General features: G+C 43.3%; 2 protein-coding genes across 4 annotated transcripts in view; one reads left to right on the forward strand and one right to left on the reverse strand.

The window, feature by feature from the left end:
• The window catches only part of pdia5 (protein disulfide isomerase family A, member 5), a 118,459-nt gene extending 117,772 nt beyond the window's left edge, over positions 1 to 687 (reverse strand). Inside the window, exon 1 of the mRNA XM_060827807.1 lies at positions 609 to 687. Within this exon, the coding sequence (XP_060683790.1) occupies positions 609 to 677 (69 nt within the window). The 5' untranslated portion in view covers positions 678 to 687. The remainder of the gene's footprint in view (positions 1 to 608) is intronic.
• Positions 688 to 1,201: 514 nt separating this feature from the next.
• Positions 1,202 to 19,393, forward strand: part of sema5ba (sema domain, seven thrombospondin repeats (type 1 and type 1-like), transmembrane domain (TM) and short cytoplasmic domain, (semaphorin) 5Ba) — a 339,576-nt gene continuing 321,384 nt past the window's right edge. For 2 of the 3 annotated variants that reach the window (XM_060828274.1, XM_060828276.1), the window contains exon 1: positions 1,202 to 1,310. The gene's annotated coding sequence lies outside the window, so the exon portion shown is untranslated. Of the gene's footprint in view, positions 1,311 to 2,655; positions 2,724 to 19,393 lie in introns of those variants that run through there. The other variant, XM_060828275.1, reaches the window with a different exon arrangement.

Genomic DNA, 19,393 nt, shown 5'->3' on the forward strand with positions numbered 1-19,393 from the left:
TCTAACTCTGCCAATTACTTTCAAGGAAGAAAACCCGGATCTTAAAGTACAACTTAATCAATTACTTAAAGTCAAAAGAGCCTCTTTCATTAATTGACGTAAGGTGTGTATGCAAATATTTGCTTATGGCTTGAGTTACGCGGTCGAACTGTTGGGATTTACCACATTAAAACGCAAGCACACTGATTGCGCTAAATATGAACGCACACACGCACGGAAACTAAGCTTTCAACCGCTACAAGACACAAAGCCGCAGTTTTGCGGGCAGCTGAAGTGATTTGTGAAAGTGGGGAGAGCGACACCTGGACAAGCTGCAGGATGACTATGTGCGGGCACCGCAGGAGTTTGGCTGGTTGGTGCCCGGCCCCTTGGCAACCGCCGCCGCTCAGCGCTCCCCACCCCCCGGCCCTCTCTCCCCGCCCCCACCCCAACCACCTCCCACCCCACACACACACACACACACACACACACCAACTGGCATTTCCCTGGCAACTCCGCTATGGATCAACGCAAACCACAATTATGGAATGACACCGCCACCCTCCTTCCTCTTTCTACAATAAATGAGATCGCTTCCGTCCTGACGAGGGAGGACGCGGTCAACTCACCAGCAATAAGAAATAAGCGGTTTGCAAAGTCCCCGCTCCTGGATCCCCGCACTGCCTGCGCGCCGCCATCTTGCCACGGTGGTTCTTTTAGACATGCGCAGTCGCCCATCGAGTCCTATATATAGCGTAGCCGGCCGCCGCGACCGCTAGGAGAGCTGGGGGTTGTAGTTTCCGATTTAGCATTAAATGGCTTGGGTTTTATGGGGAGGGGGACTACAAATCCCGTGAGGCATCGCGCAGCCGGGATGGGGCGCATGCGTACTCCAACTCGCACCGATCCGAGAATCCCGACCAGCTGGCCCCTCTAACCAAGAGGAGAGAAGGGGTAGCAGTTTTAGAAAAAACAAAGAATTTGAGTAACGGACGAGGACGAAAACAAAAATCATTACACAAATAGGTCTTCCTTACTTTAATTTGAAGAGTGTCATGTTATTCTGCAAGAAATGGTGAATATGAATTTATCTGTTATGTGATATTTTTAGTAAGGTTACCCTTTTGGCAGATGGCAATTACAATGTCCCTGTGAATGGTTCAGGCTGCGCTGTCGCTGAGAGAGCCACCAGTTTGCAGATTAGTTCTAGTGGAAACTGTAACCACAGCGGGTAGGAGAACCGCTTCTTAAATACAATCGGGATTAAAGAGAGGCAGAAGGAGGGAAGAAAAACCTTTACTTTTCAGTTTATTTGGACAGCTGTTTTTATGGTGAGCATAACTTTTGCGAAACGCTGTCTTTCAACTTTTATGATTTTTTAAAAAAGTTTGGAAAGTTTCAAAAACTTTTATTGCAACTTCTAATTAAACTTTATGACAAAAATAGCACTGATCGAAATAGTTGGCGTTTACTGCTGATAGGATTGCATTTAATCCTTTTCCGTAAAATAAATATTTTTTTAAAAAAGTAGATGTGGATATCTTTCTGACAATGGGAGCTAGTATCTGCATGAAATAGCTTCGGCGTGTTACTTCAACATTTGCACAGATACTGAGGCACGCAATATTTTGTTGATGGGTTTTTTGAGGTTTGGGAATCTGGAGGTTCGCATTTCTATTCATCAGCCTCGATATGTGTTTGTGTGCTTTGTTAATTTAAGACTGGATTTATTGATTTTATTTAAATTACAAAGCTCTTAAGAGTACCTTGGAGGTTTCGCTGTGGTTGTGAGTTGGTACAGTGGTCTTGGAACAAATGGGCTGGAGTTCTCAACGCAATATCCAAACCTGTTTTTTTATGCACGGTCGATTCAAATAACCCCCCTGAAAGTTGTGGGATTTGCTAGAAAGAGTGGGGGAAGTCGACGTTGGGGGTTATAATCAGAGCGAGTGCAATTCAGTGATCGAAAGAAAAATCCAGCCTGCAGGCGGTGAGATCGGGTGATCATAAGAGATTAAGGAATTGGAATTCTTGTTTGTGTGCGTGTGAAGCGAACACACGCCAGACTTTGAGGGTCGATCTATTATAATTGTACAACATTGGGAGAGTAGTAGATGCTTTGTTGGGGTGGTGGGTATTTTTAAGTTGAAAGTTCCGAGCTGGGAGTTCATCCCTTTCGTATGTGTTGTGTTTTGATGGCGTTGGTGGGGGAAGGTGGGGGGGCGGTGGAATCAGGGGAGGGATAATGTGTCCTGGATCCTCACAGTCTAATCAGTCGATCCTGTGTTTGAGTCACGTTTCTGTGGATTGTGGGGCGCTCCGAATGTTGCGCACAGCGAGATTTTCCACGGAACACAAAGCGGGAGATACAGATGCTTTTGCATTACGTGCACGTGAAGAACATCATCCGTCAAATCGGGAAGTTTACGGGCAATTAAAACTTTTATCCCACACACACACACACACACAGACGCAAAGCTGCAGGTATTTAGACGGAGACGCGAGAGAACCTGATTCTCAGAGCTGAGGTGTGGTTAGAAAGACAGCGTCAAATGAATCCAGTGCCTTATCTTGGCTGCCTCCTGACTACCTGTGTACCTTGGTCATCCTGCAATAAAAGTGGCAATCCAGAGATTGTTCTGAGCAAGAGATTACAGCGCTGCAACACCCTTTTGAATCACCTTAGCTCAGAATCCAAAGTCTCATGGTCTGAATCGGAATTAATCAGCTTTCAAAGACCCAACGTGAGTCGAAACTTGACTGCATCCTGAGCTTGTGTGTTGTACATGTTTGTATAGCTCCGTGATTAGATGTTTGGCGTGCACGCTGTGTTTTAGATATGTGTGTGTGCGCGTGTTTTTGATATAAAGGGTATCGCTGCTGGGGTCCGGGCTCCCAGGAGGTGTGCTGACTTCTGTCCCTAGTGGCTGGGCGAGAAGGAAGTCTTGGAGCATCGATAAAGCTGGATTTGTCCGTGCTCAGGAGCTCTCCACTGCAGGAGATGTGCCTTTGCTTCAGGACCGAGGCAGCAGCTTCGCCTTTCAGCAGGTTGGAAGGGTCGCCTCAAACACCGACTGAACTTTCCCGTTTAACAATCAGCGTTTATTTTCTTTTTATTCCTTTCTGCTGTAGATCCTACAAGCCACTTCCTGCATTTTAACAAGCGACCAGACTTTCAGGCTTGGCTTCAGAGTCTGTCAGATTCTCTCACCTCCTGAGTTGAGAAGGTTGTGTTCCCGGGGAATTGGAGAATATGGTGAAAATTGACTGTTCAGTGTGTTGCTGAGAGAGTGCTGAGGATTCAGGTGAAAACTGAAGACTCTGTTCATTGAAACAGATGGCAAGGGGCATTGGATAAGTAGGTGAATTCAGGGAATTTTTTTGTGTTGTTGCGGAAGAGAAGGATAGAATGGCTCAGTGATAGCACTCTTCTCTTTGGGTTCAAGTCCCACTCCACTTGACCACAATTCAAGGAAGGACCCAAGAGGCAGTGTTGAGTACAGTATTGCACTGTCTTTGACATGATATGTCAAGCTAAAAGCCTGTCCAACCTTTCAAGAGGTTTTTAAAAAATCCATTCATGGCATGTGTGTGACATTGATTGGACCAACATTTATTGCCCATCCCTTGAGAAAGTGATGATGAGCTGCTTACTTGAACCACTGCAGTCTATGTGCTGTAGATTCACTCACATTGTCATTAGGGAGAGAATTATAGGAGTTTGACCCAGCAACACAGAAGCAATGGCAATATATCTCTAAATCAGGATGGTGATTGGGTTAGAAGGGAACTTGTCAGTTGTGGTGTTCCCATGTATTTGCTGCCCTTGTCTTTCTGTATGTGTTTGGAAGGTACTGTTGGATGAACCTTGATGAATTTCTGCAGTGCATCTTGCCGATGGTACACAGTGTTGCCACTATGTGTCACTGGTGGAGGGAATGAACGCTTGTGGATATGGTATCAATGCTTTGTCCTGGATGGTGTCAGGTTTCTTGTTTTGGAGCTGCACCCATCAAAGCAAGTGGGGAAAGTTCCATCAGACCTGTGCCGATCAGATGGTAAATGGACCTTGGAGAGTCAGGAGTTGAGTTATGTCTTGTAGAATTCCAAACCTGCTCTTGTACCCGCTATTTTTATGTGTTAAGTCTAGTTCAGTTTCTGGTCAATAGTGTCCCCCAGGATGTTACTAAGATGTAAAAGATTCCATTACAGTACTTTGAACAAAAGCAAGTGAGTTTTCTCTGGTGTCCTGAATATTTATACCTCAAACAATGTCACAAGAATCAAATTCAACTTGGTCAGTATTGCATTGCCCTGCTGTTGGCGATCACTGTGCACAATTTGCATTTGTGAAGTACCTTCCAAGATGCCAGGGAGTCTGAGAATATCTAGCTCCCACAAATAACAGGATAGTATTACTCAGAAAATCTGATTTTTAGAAAATAAGGTGACGTTTTATTCTTTACAGCAGCGGCTAAATGTCAAAATTATTTAATTTGCTATCGATTCTTTGTGGTGACCGGAGATGAATGGTGCTATGTAAATACAAATTTTCATTGCTTTTAATTGGACAATAGCATGGATGTTTGGCCTGTTTTAATGCTGTGGGAATCTATGAAACTCTAAATGTTCTCATTTTTAACTCCACTACCTTGTTTTGCCAAAATTGACTGTTGTGGCTACCCTTAGGGGAAAGGATTTTAAAAAATTCTATTGATTGTGAGGTGCTGTGAGGCATTCTGGGTTTATGAATGTGTAAGTGCCATTGATGTTTTAACTAGGTTAGATTGGGTCAGTTTAGAGATTCCCGAGGAATTGGTTGAAACAGGCTTTCTATGGTCCTGGCTCTCTTTCTCGTGATTAAGTTTTATATTACCGTCATTTCATATTAATGTTGTTTCTGAAAGGGAGAACACAGTTTGAAATATGTGTAATTATCAAGTTTAACCTTGCCCTGACCTTCACATTTTGACTTTTGTCTGGCTGTGTTGAAACATGTTTTGAGGGGCAAAGTGAAATAACGTGTGTTCTGTTTCTGCAAAGATATCCCATCTGGTCATAACCTCATTATGGGTTAAAGGGAATTTCAAACACATTTTGTACTGTATCTTGAAATCCACATTTTTTATAGATTTGCAGCTGAATTGCTTCAAAGCGCCAGTGTAGACCACAGTAAATAACACATCAAGGTTAAAAAAAATTCCATTTTCTCCTTTGGTGCAAACCTGGATTGTGGAGTCTAGGGCACAAATAAGCTTGTTATAAATTCCTTAATTTCTTTGGCTCCATCGCTTTATTTCTCTCCTGTCTTACTGAAGCATGAAGGTACGAGTTCAATGTATCCCCACTCCTTTACCCTGGGCTAGAAAAAAAACTCAGCTAACACTGCCAGTGCAGTTAGAGAGGGCCATTCAGCCCATCAAGTCCACACCAACCTGCTGAAGAGCATCCTACTCAAATTTACGCAATCACTGTAATCCTGCATTTCCCATGGCTAATTCATCCAGTCTGCATATCCCTGGACACAATGGAGCAATTTCCTATGGCCAACCCAGTTAACCTGCACATCTCTAGACTATGGGAGGAAACCAGAGCACCCAAAAGAAACCCACACAGACATGGGGAGAATGTGCAAACTCCACACAGACAGTTATCCATGACTCTGGTGCTGTGAGACAGCAGTACTAACCATTATGCCACCCAGGATATCCTGCATCACACCTGGTTAGCATCACTTTTAGAAACATAAATCAGGTTTTCAGAATATTTCCCAATGCTGTTTGTGGATTATTGCTGTCGCAGTGCTGGCACTCCCTGACATTGAGGCAGGCACTATATGAATGCAAATTGTTTCTTTTTGCCTTCAGTCAGAATAGTTTTGGTAAATCGGACAGAAACATAGTTACCAAAGTCTTACCTTTTCCAAGATGAGAAATACAAGCCTTTCAGCACTGACTTCAGAATTGTTTGGGTGAGCAATTCAGTCAGGAGCAAACAGCAGCAGTGATTGGCATTAGTGCTATAAGCTGAGTGGGTTTCACTCGCGAGCTTAATAAACTTCTCCATTTATTGTATACTGTTGGAAGTTTCCACTAAATCAGAAGCAGCGTGTTTGTATGGGCGAAAGTGCTGGAACGCAGATAATTAGCATTTTATAGCTGAACATTCATCTCTATAGAAGAGGATTGTCAATATTGAGCAAACAGTGCTTCAGGTGACCCTGTGGTGTTTTGCTGCTAAATAGAGGACGCAATGCTGTGAATGACAAAGGTGTACAATTGCCCTGCATATGGACCTTTTCCAATGCAGACCTTTCCAGTACAACTCTCACACATACAATTTTGCATAAACACCCAATTTTAGAGTGGAACTTTATTTTTTAGTGTTTTAAAGAAAAGAAGAAAATCCGTTCCTTCTCAATTATTTATATTGTAACCTTGAGGGAATCTGGCATCTTCCCAAGGAGCTGCCAGGTCATACACATTTCAACAGCAATCATAATTAGTAACTCATTGGTCCCCATACGTATTGCTAGATCACTACAAGCAGCAGCCGGTTTAAAGGGTCAGACCAGGTGACCAGCTAGACATCACAGCATATTCATAGCCCTCCGATGTGAGCAGTGCCACAATTGTCCACCTTTAAAATTCCACAACTATAACCTGGTTTATTCAAAGTTTAGGAGAAGATTTGTAGCTTGGGTGCTCGTTGTTGTGATTCTGTTCACCGAGCTGGGAATTTGTGTTGCAGACGTTTCGTCCCCTGTCTAGGTGACATCCTCAGTGCTTGGGAGCCTCCTGTGAAGCACTTCTGTGATCTTTCCTCCGGCATTTATAGTGGTTTGTCTCTGCTGCTTCCGGTTGTCAGTTCCAGCTGTCCACTGCAGTGACTGGTATATTGGGTCCAGGTCGATGTGCTTATTGATTGAATCTGTGGATGAGTGCCATGCCTCTAGGAATTCCCTGGCTGTTCTCTGTTTGGCTTGCCCTATAATAGTAGTGTTGTCCCAGTTGAATTCATGTTGCTTGTCATCTGCATGTGAGGCTACTAAGGATAGCTGGTCATGTCGTTTTGTGGCTAGTTGGTGTTTATGGATGCAGATCATTAGCTGTCTTCCTGTTTGTCCAATGTAGTGTTTTGTGCAGTCCTTGCATGCCACAACCCGAAGGACTAGCCACACTACTATACTTCAGGAGCATTTCCAAACTGACAGCCAGACTACTGCGACCACTAAGACTCATAACAGCACACAAACCAACAGGCACTCTCAGACAACAACTCACCAGGACGAAGGACCCGGTACCCAGCATGAGCAAAACCAATGTAGTGTACAAAATCCCATGCAAGGACTGCACAAAACACTACATAGGACAAACAGGAAGACAGCTCACGTTCTGCATCCATGAACACCAACTAGCCATGAAACGACATGACCAGCTATCCTTAGTAGCCACACACGCAGATGAATTTGACTGGGACAACACTACTATTATAAGACAAGCCAAACAGAGAACAGCCAGGGAATTCCTAGAGGCATGGCACTCATCCACAGATTCAATCAATAAGCACATCGACCTGGACCCAATATACTGACCATTGCAGCGGACAGCTGGAACTGACAACCGGAAGCGGCAGATTCAAACCACTACAAATGCCGGATGAAGGATCACAGAAGCGCTTCACAGGAGGCTCCCAAGCACTGAGGATGTCACCTAGACAGGGGACGAAACGTCTGCAACACAAATTCCCAGCTCGGCGAACAGAACCACAATAACCTGATGTGGTAGATTTTTAAATGTGTACATGGGATATGGATGTCACTGCCATTCCTAATTGCCCAGAGTGTAGTTAAGAGTGAATCACATTGCTGTTTCTGGAGTCTTGTGTAAGCCTGACCAGGTAAGGATTTCCTTCCCTCAAGGGCATTAGTGAACCAGATAGGTTTTTGCACCAAGCAACAATAGTCATAATTAGACTCTTAATTCCAGATTTATGTTATTGCATTCAAATACCACCATCTGCCATAGCAGGAATCAAACCCAGATCCCTAAAAACATTACCTCTGGTTCAGGATGAGTAGTCTAACAATTATACCACTGAACCAATGCCTCCCTAAAGTCTATTCAAAGTGACTGCTAGCAAGATTTAAAAGGACAAAACTGCCTTGCAAGAATTACTTGGGCGCTACTTGCATGGGAGCTTGAACCAGTTTTAGCACCTCTGATTTTTAATCAGCTCACCGTTATACACTGCAATTTCTTAACTCTTTATGCCTGTCCAGCTCCCTCTCCTCCCTTAGGATGCACCTTTAAAACCTAGCTATTTGACCTACCCCTTTCTGTCTGATTTGGTATCAAATTTTGTTTGATAAAGCTCCTGTGAAGCAACTTGTATGAGGTTCAAGGTTCTATATAAATGCAAGTTGAGTGTAATCGTAGGCTAGGGCTTTCTTAGGACGTTTGAAGTTGAGAGTTGCCAAGCAAGTCTCTCAATTCCATGATAATTTATTTTACGTTTGGCATGGTGTGTTGTTGCATCTGTTATATTCTATTGGTTCCCTTTTGGTAATTCTGCCCTCTTCATATAGAGTCATAGTCATAGAGATGCACAGCATGGAAACAGACCCTTCAGTCCAATCCGTCCATGCCGACCAGATATCCCAACCCAATCTAGTCCCACCTGCCAGCACCTGCCCATATCCCTCCAAACCCTTCCTATTCATATACCCATCCAGATGCCTCTTAAATGTTGCAATTGTACCAGCCTCCACCACACCCTCCGGCAGCTCATTCCATACACGTAACACCCTCAATGTGAAAAAGTTGCCCCGTAGATCTCTTTTATATCTTTCCCCTCTCATCCTCAACCTATGCCCTCTAGTTCTAGACTCCCCGACACCAGGGAAAAGACTTTGTCTATTTATCCTATCCATGCCCCTCATAATTTTGAAAACCTCTATAAGGTCACCCAATGATTTGGATGTGAGCATAAGAGGTTAGTAAGTTTGCCAATGACACCAAAATTGGAGGGGGAGTGGACAGCAAAGAGGGTTACCTCAGATTACAACAGGATCTGGACCAGATGGGCCAATGGGCTGAGAAGTGGCAGATGGAGTTCAATTCAGATAAATGCAAGGTGCTGCATTTTGGGAAAGCAAATCTTAGGAGGACTTATACACTTAATAGTAAGGTCCTAGGGAGTGTTGCTGAACAAAGAGACCTTGGAGTGTCGGTTCATAGCTCCTTGAAAGTGGAGTCGCAGGTAGATAGGATAGTGAAGAAGGCGTTTGGTATGCTTTCCTTTATCGGTCAGAGTATTGAGTATAGGAGTTGGGAGGTCATGTTGCGGCTGTACAGGACATTGGTTAGGCCACTGTTGGAATATTGCATGCAATTCTGGTCTCATCCTATCGGAAAGATGTTGTGAAACTTGAAAGGGTTCAGAAAAGATTTACAAGGATGTTGCCAGGGCTGGAGGATCTGAGCTACAGGGAGAGGCTGAACATGCTGGAGCTGTTTTCCCTGGAGCGTCGTCTCCCCATAGCATATGCTCCTAACAGGAATTCAGATTGGGACTCATGACAGAATCATTTTTGTAGAATCTATTGCTGCCCCCTTCCTAACTTACACTAAGTCTCATTCACCCATCACCTCGATGCTCGTTATCCTACATTAAATGATCTAGGCCATGAATGTTAAATTGTCATAGAGTCATAGAGCTATACAGTCATACCGCATGGAAACAGACTGTTTAGTCCAACCAAACCATGATGACCACAATCCCAAACTCACCATTTCCACTTGCCTGCTCCTGGCCCATATCCCTCCTTGATGTTGGACTGGGGTGAACCACATCAGCTTATAGCCTAACAGATTTATTTGAAATCAAAAGCTTTTGGAGTATTGCTTCTTCACCACCTGACAGTGCTCTGAAGGCTTGGGATGACAAACAAACCTGTTGGACTATAACCTGGTGACTTCTGACCTTATCCCTCCAAGCCTTTCCTATTCATGAACTTATCCAAATGTCTTTTAAACGTTTGAATTGTTCCCACATCCACACTTCCTTAGGATGTTCATTCCACATGCGAACCACCCCCTGCGCATTGGCCCCTCATGTGTTTTTTAAATCTCTCATCTCATCTTAAAAATGTATCCCACAGTTTTGAAATCCCCCATCATGTGGAAAAGACACCTGTCATTAACTCTATCTATACCTCTCATTACTTTATGAACTTCTAGGAGGTCACCTCTCAACCTACTATGCCTCTCCCACCTTTTATTATAACTCAAACCTTCCATACCCTGCAACATCCTGGAAAATCTCCTCTGAAACCTCTCCAGCTTAATAATATCCTTCCTATAACTGGGTAACCAGAACTGGACACAGTACTCGCCAGGGGCCTCACTCCTCTCAATCTCCATTACCTCCTCTAGCTCCACGGTCCTCTGTGTTCTATCATTTGTTACATCTTGTGCTTCCTCAAATTCCTTTGCCCTCTGGCCATGCCTAGACTCAAGTCACTTGAACTCTCTCTCCTAAACCAGTCCGGTTCTCCTGCTTCTTTCTCCTTTTAAGATGTTCCTTTAAGATTTACTTCTTGGCTCAAGCTTTGTTCTTCTGTTCTAACATCTCTTCATGTGGCTCAGTGTGAAATTTTGTTTGATTACGCTCCTGTGAAGTACCTTGAAATAAAACGCTGCATTGATGGCACTATATATGTGCAAGTACTTGTTGCCTTTTCACAGATTAAATGTGATTTTTACCATCACTGGGAACAATTGACTTGGAAATTATGTGTTTTTTTTATTCATGGGATGAGGGCAGTGCTGACCAGGCCAGTACTTATTGCCCATCCCCAATTGTCCAGAGGACAGTGAAGAGTCAACCACATTGTCATGGGTCTGGAGTCATATGTAGATCAGACCAGATAATGATGGCAGTTTCCTTCCCTAAAGGACATGTGTGACATCAAGAGAAGCGTCTTGAACAGACAAAAGATAATACAAACAATTAGGATTTCTAAAAACCTCTTCCTGGCAGTACCCCGGCCTCAGTGACGTGTAATTTGAGAATATGCCTCTTGTTGCAGAATGTCCTGTTTGCCCCTCTTCCCGCGCCCCTGCACCCCCCCCCCAAACAACTAGATTAATGAGTTTGCTTTTGTTGGGGTGATTGAGTTTGTAGCTTTCGCGTCTGGACTTAATGAGATATTAAACTGAGCTTCTAGCTACCCCCCCCCCCCCTCTCCATTGCTCACAAGAAATCATGATTCATTTCAGTGAAACACCGCGGTCTTTTCCCTGGAGTTCTCACCAATATCTATCCCTCAGCCAATATAAGGCCATAAGACGTGGCAGCAGAAATAGGCCATTCTGCCCATCAAGTCTGCTCCATCAATCAATAAGATCATGGCTGATCTGATCATCCTCAATTCCACTTTGCTGCTTGTTTCCCATGACCTCTGATTCCCTTACTGATTAAAAATCTATGTCAGCTGGAATTATACTTAATGACCGGCCTTGACAACTCCCTGTGGTGAAAAATTCCACAGATTCACTACCCTCTGAGAGAAGAAATTCCTCCACATTTCTGTCTTAAGTGTGTGACCCCTTCTATTGAGATTATGCTGCTTCATCCTAGACTTTCCCAGAATTGGAAACAACCTTTCTGCACCTACTCTTAACATTATTGTATATTTCAATAAGGTTGCTTCTCATTTTATATTCTATCATGTAAAACCTAATCAATTTGAAATAAACACACTACCTGGTTATTATCAGGTTGCTATTTGTGAGAGCTTCCTGTGCATAAAGTCACTGTGGTGTTGCCTATGTTAACAGTGATTTCATTTCCAAATTTGTAATTTGTAAATTACTACAGTACTAATTTGATTATAAACTGCTTTGGGGTGTGCTGAAAGATGCTTGGTAAATTCTTTCTATCTACACTGCTGAATCTTCAAACATCTCAATTAAATTACCCCTTCATCCTGTTTCCCCAAGGGAGTGCCAGCAAATCTCTAAGCAAATAATCCTCCTCATGTGGACCTGGTATCTCTTCCTCACTGGGGAAAGCCTGAGGTTTCCTCTTTCGCTACCTCTCCCACTCTTTCCAACCCCAGGGGGTCTGTGAAGCGGACTGCGGCATACGGTTTGGCTGAAACCGAGTGAAGTAAGTCAGCAGAAGCTGGCAATGTATGGTCTGATTCATTTAACACCTGCTTTGTGTGCCTGGGCAAGCAACAAGCTGCAAGTGTGGACTCAACCGAAAAGTCTTGATGGAAGAATAATACTCGCGTGTACGTTGTCTTTTGCCAAGAGCATCAACGCTTTGTCGACAAGAAGCAACAAACACCTTTGCTAATATTAACGAGGTTCCAGTTAACATTAATTTGAACAGGAGATTTCACGCTGCTGGTACAGCTGCTGGCTTAATCATGACTTCAATTTTTGTAACATTTTCCGACAAGACCTGCAAAATCTGAATGGAGCGTTGTAAATTTAGAGTTTTTCTTTCATTAGGAAGGGTGATTAATTTGCAGGGCATCTGTTTATATCATATCAGGATGGTAACACATCACTTCTAACCCCCATCTCATATCAGAAATTGCTCCCTGTTTCTACAGAGTTTACACAAATCTATTTTTGTCTTCTCTCAGTTGTCTTGATTTTTAAAAAAAAAATCTCCTACGTTTCTCTCTCTCATTCTCTTGATAGCTGAATACAGATGGATATAGGAACGAACAATTCTGAAAGGGTAATTAGCGGGCCTGACTTGATTAAAATTCAGCCCTGTTCCTTCATGAGGGAGGGAAGGGGCAGGATTTCTTGATTTTCGCGTTTGTTTCTTGTGTTTTTTTAATCAAAGAGTAGCTTATCTAAAGATTTCCTCGTGATTAAAGCCTTTCTGCAGCTTGTCAAATTATAGAGGTAAGGAAGGAGGTGTTGATTCTCTCCCCACTTCTATCTTCCTGTTGGATTGTTGAGACTCTGGCAGTGATTACTGTCCTTTGTGTCATCACTGAGCTGTCATCTCTTTGACTGACAGACATGGCAGGATGCAGCCAGACAGCAATAATGCATTCTATTATCCATGTCAAAGGAGAATACGGGGGCCAGGAATGTGAAATAGTATAAATTAAGGGGTGTGATAACAGGGAGAATGATCAGGTTGATACTCAGAGATGTGAACTCCAGAGACTTCTAACACAGTAGCCCTGTCAAGATAACAGCACATTGCATTATAATATTCCAAAGACGCTAATTATGTATGTGTTGCACCGTGGAAGCATAATCGCTCTCATATCTGTATTTAAAAAGCACACTCTTTACATTATACCCTGAGCCCCATCTACATTTTACCCCACAGTAAGCTTTGACAGGCTCAAGCTGTGACTATATTGCTCTGAGCTCATTTATAAATGCGTCTTTCTTGTAATTTTTTTTTGTGTGTTCTTAACTATTCCAGTGGAGGTCTTTTTCTTTAAATAAATGTAAGCTTTTTTTTTCAATTCCGAATCTGCCATGGTTTAATGGGGTTGATGGAAGGTTAGTGCTGGCGTCGTGTGTGAAATACGAACTACATTCTTCGCAGAGTTTCTGAAACATAGTTATCCACTAGCAGCCAGGGACCAGTGCAATATTATAGAATCAGAATTCTGCCTCATTCCAAAGACCATGAAAAAAATTGAGTGGGGTTTTGTTTGGTGAACTAATGTTTACTTTTCAAAGTGGAAACTTCTCCCCAAGAGCGAGTTATTCAATGCAAGGCAGAAATTGGAATTAAATCATCCTTAACTTTTTGTTTAACCCTTTGGTTTCTACTCCAGTCCTGGTGCATATGGACACCTGGCTGTGTCCAGCTTAATGTTGAGTGACCAGTTTCTATCTCTGACAGTCAAGCGGCTATTGCATTGAAGAGTGTGGAATGTTGTGACACAGTTCAGTAGACATTTCTGTTGTTGGGGGTGGGGTAGGGTCAGGAGGTGAGGTAAGATTTGTAACTCTGGCTCGTTTCTACCCACTGCTTCTTTTCCCTTAATGAAGAGACATGGAGGATAATTGTCTTTCCACCACATTAGAGCTGGTTTGAGAGAAACTGAGTACCTACTATTATACTGTATGTATTCCTAATCAAAAAGGGAACCATGAAATGTCATCTTTCTGCCAAACAGTGAAAAAATAGCACAGACGGAGGCAATTTACCTCACTGTACTCACTGTGGTTCTTTCAAAGAGCTATCTTTCAAAGAGAGGAGAGATACAAAAGGTTCCACAGGGGCAATTGTTTCACACAGAGGGTGGTGAGTGTCTGGAATGGGCTGCTGGAGGTAGTAATGGAAGCGAGTACAATTTTGTTCATTTAAGAAATATTTAGACAGGTACATGGATGGAATAGTTATGGAAGGATATGAACCAAACACACATTAGTTTAATTGTGAAAGCTAAGGGGAACGGGCAAGTTGAGCCAAAGGGCCTGTTTCCATACTGTAGACCTCTACGAATCCATGACTGTCTCTAATTGAATAGGATCTCTAGCCTTTTCATTACTTTTCATCATAAATTGTTTGCTGCACTGTATACGTTGGAGGATTTAAGTCCTGATAGGATGGGACAACATACAATTAGAAAATTAATTCATAGTTTCTGCTTTCGATGTTTTTCCATGGTTTAATCTCATGTTCCTCTGATCTGATGTTCCCAATGAGCTAAAAAGAATTTGGGCGCAATGTCTGATTATTGGGGTAAACGTTGGAAAAGGAGCACTCCTGTCATCCTGAACAATTGCCAGCTGTTATCCAATACCATCATAAAATAGACAACTGGTTAAATGCAGTATGCCTGTGAGATCCTGCTGTGCATAAAATAGCTGCAGTGTTAGCTTGTGGAGGTAATGCACTTCCCATCCAGGATGCTTTGATACATTTCAGATAAGGAGTTGCATCAAGGACATTTTTAAAATTTTGAGTTTACAATGGTTAGTTTTTCACTAGTTTCACCAGTCTCAAATCCTTCATACTTTTGTGTCCATGTGGTCCCTGACCAGAAGGTCCAGCTCATAACTTAGTTCCACTTACGCTTTTATGCTGAGCTGTGCTGTTACTGGGTCAGATTCTTCTTCTTGGTGATGAGGTTTCATGATGAGAAGCACCTCTCCGTTTTCTGGATGAATATAGGAGTTCCTCTCCTGGGGTGAGCTGGCTGTCCACATGAATCCTCTCACTCCTGGGCAATTGCTTCACTGTGAGGTGGGGGATAAGGTAGAACCTGGAGCCTTGGGAGCTGAAAGTAATTTCGAGGATGTGTAAGAGGGCAACATTGGAGGAATGCAGATATTGTTGTAGCTTACTGATCTGGAGGAGGGGCGAGGAAGAGGCCTTGGAGTGATTAGAAAATAAAGAGGTGGATTTTAAAATCACGGTGTGGCTTAACTCGAACCAACCGTATGTCCACATGCAAAGTGGTGCTCGGTGAATGAGATTTGACTCAAGTTAGAGTGTGGCAAGCAGTTTTGGATGAGCTTTCATTAATGTTGGGTGGAAGGTTGGAGAGAGGTCAGGTGTGCATTGGAGTAGAGAGGTGGTGAGGGCGTGACTGAGGGTCCGTAGATTTCGGTCGCCGCATTGAACAGATTTAGTATTGGCACAGATATGTGGACAGTCAAAGGGTGGTTTTGGCTAATGTCCAGGTAGGATGCAGTATAATACTCTGGGCACATGGTTTCAAATCACACTGACAGAATTCATTTTAAATCAATGAAAGTAGTCTTTGGAACTAGGCTCAGTAATGTTGACCGTGAAATCATTGTGAATTGTAAAAGTTCAACTGATTCACTAATGTTTTTAGATTGGGAAAGCTACTGACCTTATCTGGTCTGGCTTACACATGACTCCAAAACACTGAGCAAACCATTGAATTTAACCATTATGGATCTGAAGGAGCAGATGGGTATCCTGGCATGGACTGGGGGACCAATAGTAGTGAAGTTCTCATGTGTCGATGCCTCTTCAGCACTGTATGACACCATGATCCCATCTCTGACCCTGAAACGACCTCATTATTAATGTCTGGAAGCTGCCCCACAAGCATCAGCCTGACTTAGTCACATGTACAGAATCATACTCGTGGACCAACACCACTGTCACTATCTCTGGGTGTGCCCTGTTCCAGCAACTGGATATGTCGCACAGTAGTTGCAGTACAGTTGGAAGGGGTGTGCCCTGGTAAATTCGCAACATTTGCTCCAGACCCCGTGAAGTCTCATGGCATCAGGTTCACCATGGGAGAGGAAACGTCCTGCTGATAATCACTACTGTACCCCGCTTCCCTTCCTCAGCTGATGTATCAGGTATCCTCCATGTTGAACACTAATAGGAAGAAGCAAATGCGGGTGACAAGGACACAGAATGTATTCTGGATTGGGGGCAGGGGGGGTGTCTTTAATGTCCCATACCTAAGAGTGACTTGGCCATACTATATCTGACCAAGCCAAGTACGGATGGAACTACTATCAGGATCTACAGCAGATCTTAAGGAAGACAGCAAAAGTTATTCCTAATTGCCATTGCAAAGATGGTATTGAGTTGCCTTATTGAACCGCTGCAGTCCTTGTGGTGTTTATGTGCATATAGTTAATTAGAATTGCTTACAAGCAACCTAGGAGTCTGGTCTGAGCTTGTAGGATGAACCTATGTTGAAACAGGCCATCACCTTCGTTTCCCTCCAAGCTATATCTCATTATGTCTTGGAAATATATCACTGTTCCTTCACTATAGCTGAGTTAGAATCCTGGAATTCCCTCCCTAATGATATTGTTCACATCCATGAACTGAAGCAGTTCAAAAGGCAACTCCCAGTACCTTTCCAGGCAATTTAGGGGTTGACAATAAGAGTTGGCCGAGTCAATAACTTCCAGATCCTGTAAACAAATAAGATAAGACAAAAGATACAGAAGCAGAATTAGGCCATTCAGCCTATCAAGTCTGTTCTACCATTTGACCATGGCTGATATGTTTCTCAATCCCATTCTCCTGCTGTCTCTCCATGATGCTTGATCCCTTTAGTAATCAAGAACCTATCCCTCTCTGTCTTAAATACAATCAGTGACTTGGACTCCACAACCCTCTGTGGCGAAGAGTTACGTAGAGTCACCAACTCTAGCTGAATGGTTCCTCCTCATCTCAGTTCTAAATGGTCGTCCCTTCACTCTGAGGCTGCACCCTCAGGTCTCAGTCTCTCCTGCTAGTGGAAATATCTTTCCCATCTCCATTCTATCCAGGCCTCTTAGTATTCTGTAAGTTTCAATCAAATCCTCATCATCCTTCTAAATTCCATCGAGTACAGACCCAGAGTCCTCAATCACTCCTCATTTGAGAAGACGTCATCGCAGAATCATTCTTATAAATCTCCTTTGGACCCCTTCCAAGCCCAGCACACTCATCCTTAGATACAGGCCCCAAAACTGCTCACAAAATTCAAATGCGATCTGAATCCTGAATTAAGATTCTCAAGCCCCTTTACACTTCAAATTTCTGAAACATTTCTCTGTTTACAGAATAGTCTATGCTTCTATTCTTCCCGCCAAATTATAACCTTACACTTTGCCACATTGCATTCCCGCAGCCACTTCTTTGCCCACTTTCATTGTTTGTCCAAGGCTTCCTGAAGCCCTCCCCGCTTCCTCTACACTACCTGTCCCTTGACCTATCTTTGTGTCATCTGCAATCTTAGAATCAATGCTCTCAGTTCCTTCATCCAGATCATTAGGGTATAACACGAATAGTTGTGGCTCCAACACTGACTTCTGTGGAACTCCATTAGTCATTGGCTGTCATCCTGAAAATGACCTGTTTGTCCCTGCTGTCTACCTTCTGTCAGTCAGCCGATCCTGAATCCATGCCAGTACCTTGTCTCTAAGGCCATGAGTTCTTATCTTTTTAGCAACCCCTGTACAGCACCTTGTCAAAAGCCTTTTGAAAATCCAAATAGATCACGTCCACTGGCTCTCCTTTGTCTGACATGCTCATTACTGCCTCAAAGAATTCTGACTGATTTGTCAGGCATGATGTTCTTTTGATGAAGCCATGCTAACTCCTTATTTTACCATGCACTTTTGCAATCTCATCCTTAATAATGGTCTCTCATTGATGACTAAGGTCAAGCTAACCAGCGTATGGTTTCATGTCTCCTGTCTCCTGCCCTCTTAAACAGGGGTGTTACATTATGCACTTTCCAGTTGTCTGGGACCTTCTTTGACTCCAGTGATTCATGAAAGTCATTACCAATGCCTCTACAGTCTCCTCAGCTACCGCCTTCAGTACTCTGGGGTAAAGTCCATGAAGTCCAAATAAAACATACAAAGATGCAAGTTTTACATTGAAAGGTTTACAAGTATGTTACAGAGACTGGAAGGTTTGAATTATAAGGAAAGACTGGGACTTTTTTACTTGGAGAGTAGGAGGCTGAGGGGTGACCTTATTAGAGGTTTATAAAACCATGAGGGGCATAGATAAGGTGAATAGCCAAAGTCCTTTGCCCAGGTTTGGGGAGTCCAAAGCCAGACAACATGGGTTTAAGATGATAGGGGAAAGATTTAAAAGGGACCTGAGGGGCAACTTTTTCACAGAGGCTGGTGCATGTATGGAACGAGCTGCCATGGGAAGCAATAGAGATGGGTACAATTACAACATATAAGAGGCATTTGGACACGTCGATGGATAGGAAAGGTTTAGAGGGTGATGGATCAAACAAGGCAAATGGGACTAGATCAGTTTAGAAAACATGGACAGCATGAACTGGTTGGACCGAAGGGTCTATTTCCATGCTGTTTGACTCTATGACTAGTAAAAGTAAAGAAGGAAACTAAGGGGTAGGCCATTCAGCCCTTCAGATCTACTCTGCCATTGTCGCTGGCCTGGACTTCAACTCCATTTAATCATTACAGGTGGCATGGTGACACAGTGGTTAGCATTGCTGCCCCAGAGAGCCGGGTTCAATTCCTGCCTCAGGCAACTGTCAGTGTGGAGTTTGCACATTCTCCCCATGTCTGCATGGGTTTCATCTGGGTGCTCCGGTTTCCTCCCACAATCCAAAAATGTGCAGTTTAGGTGAATTGGCCATGCTAAATTGCCCGTAGCGTTAGGTGTAGGGGTATGGGTCTGGGTGAGTTGTGCTTCGGCGGGTCGGTGTGGACCTTGTTGGGCTGAAGGGCCTGTTTCTACACTGTAAGTAATCTAATCTAATCTTTGCTTCATATCCATTGATCTGTTTACCAGCAAAGTATCAATCCCATTCCCACGAAAGCCCCAGTTACCCGAGCCCTCACAGCCCTTTGGTTATGAGAATTTTCTCTGAAAAAGTTCTTGCTTTCACTCTTAAAATGCTGACTTCTGATTTTAAGAGTGTAGCCATTCA

Source organism: Hemiscyllium ocellatum, chromosome 7 (assembly GCF_020745735.1).
Source record: "Hemiscyllium ocellatum isolate sHemOce1 chromosome 7, sHemOce1.pat.X.cur, whole genome shotgun sequence".
Lineage (NCBI taxonomy): Eukaryota > Metazoa > Chordata > Chondrichthyes > Orectolobiformes > Hemiscylliidae > Hemiscyllium > Hemiscyllium ocellatum.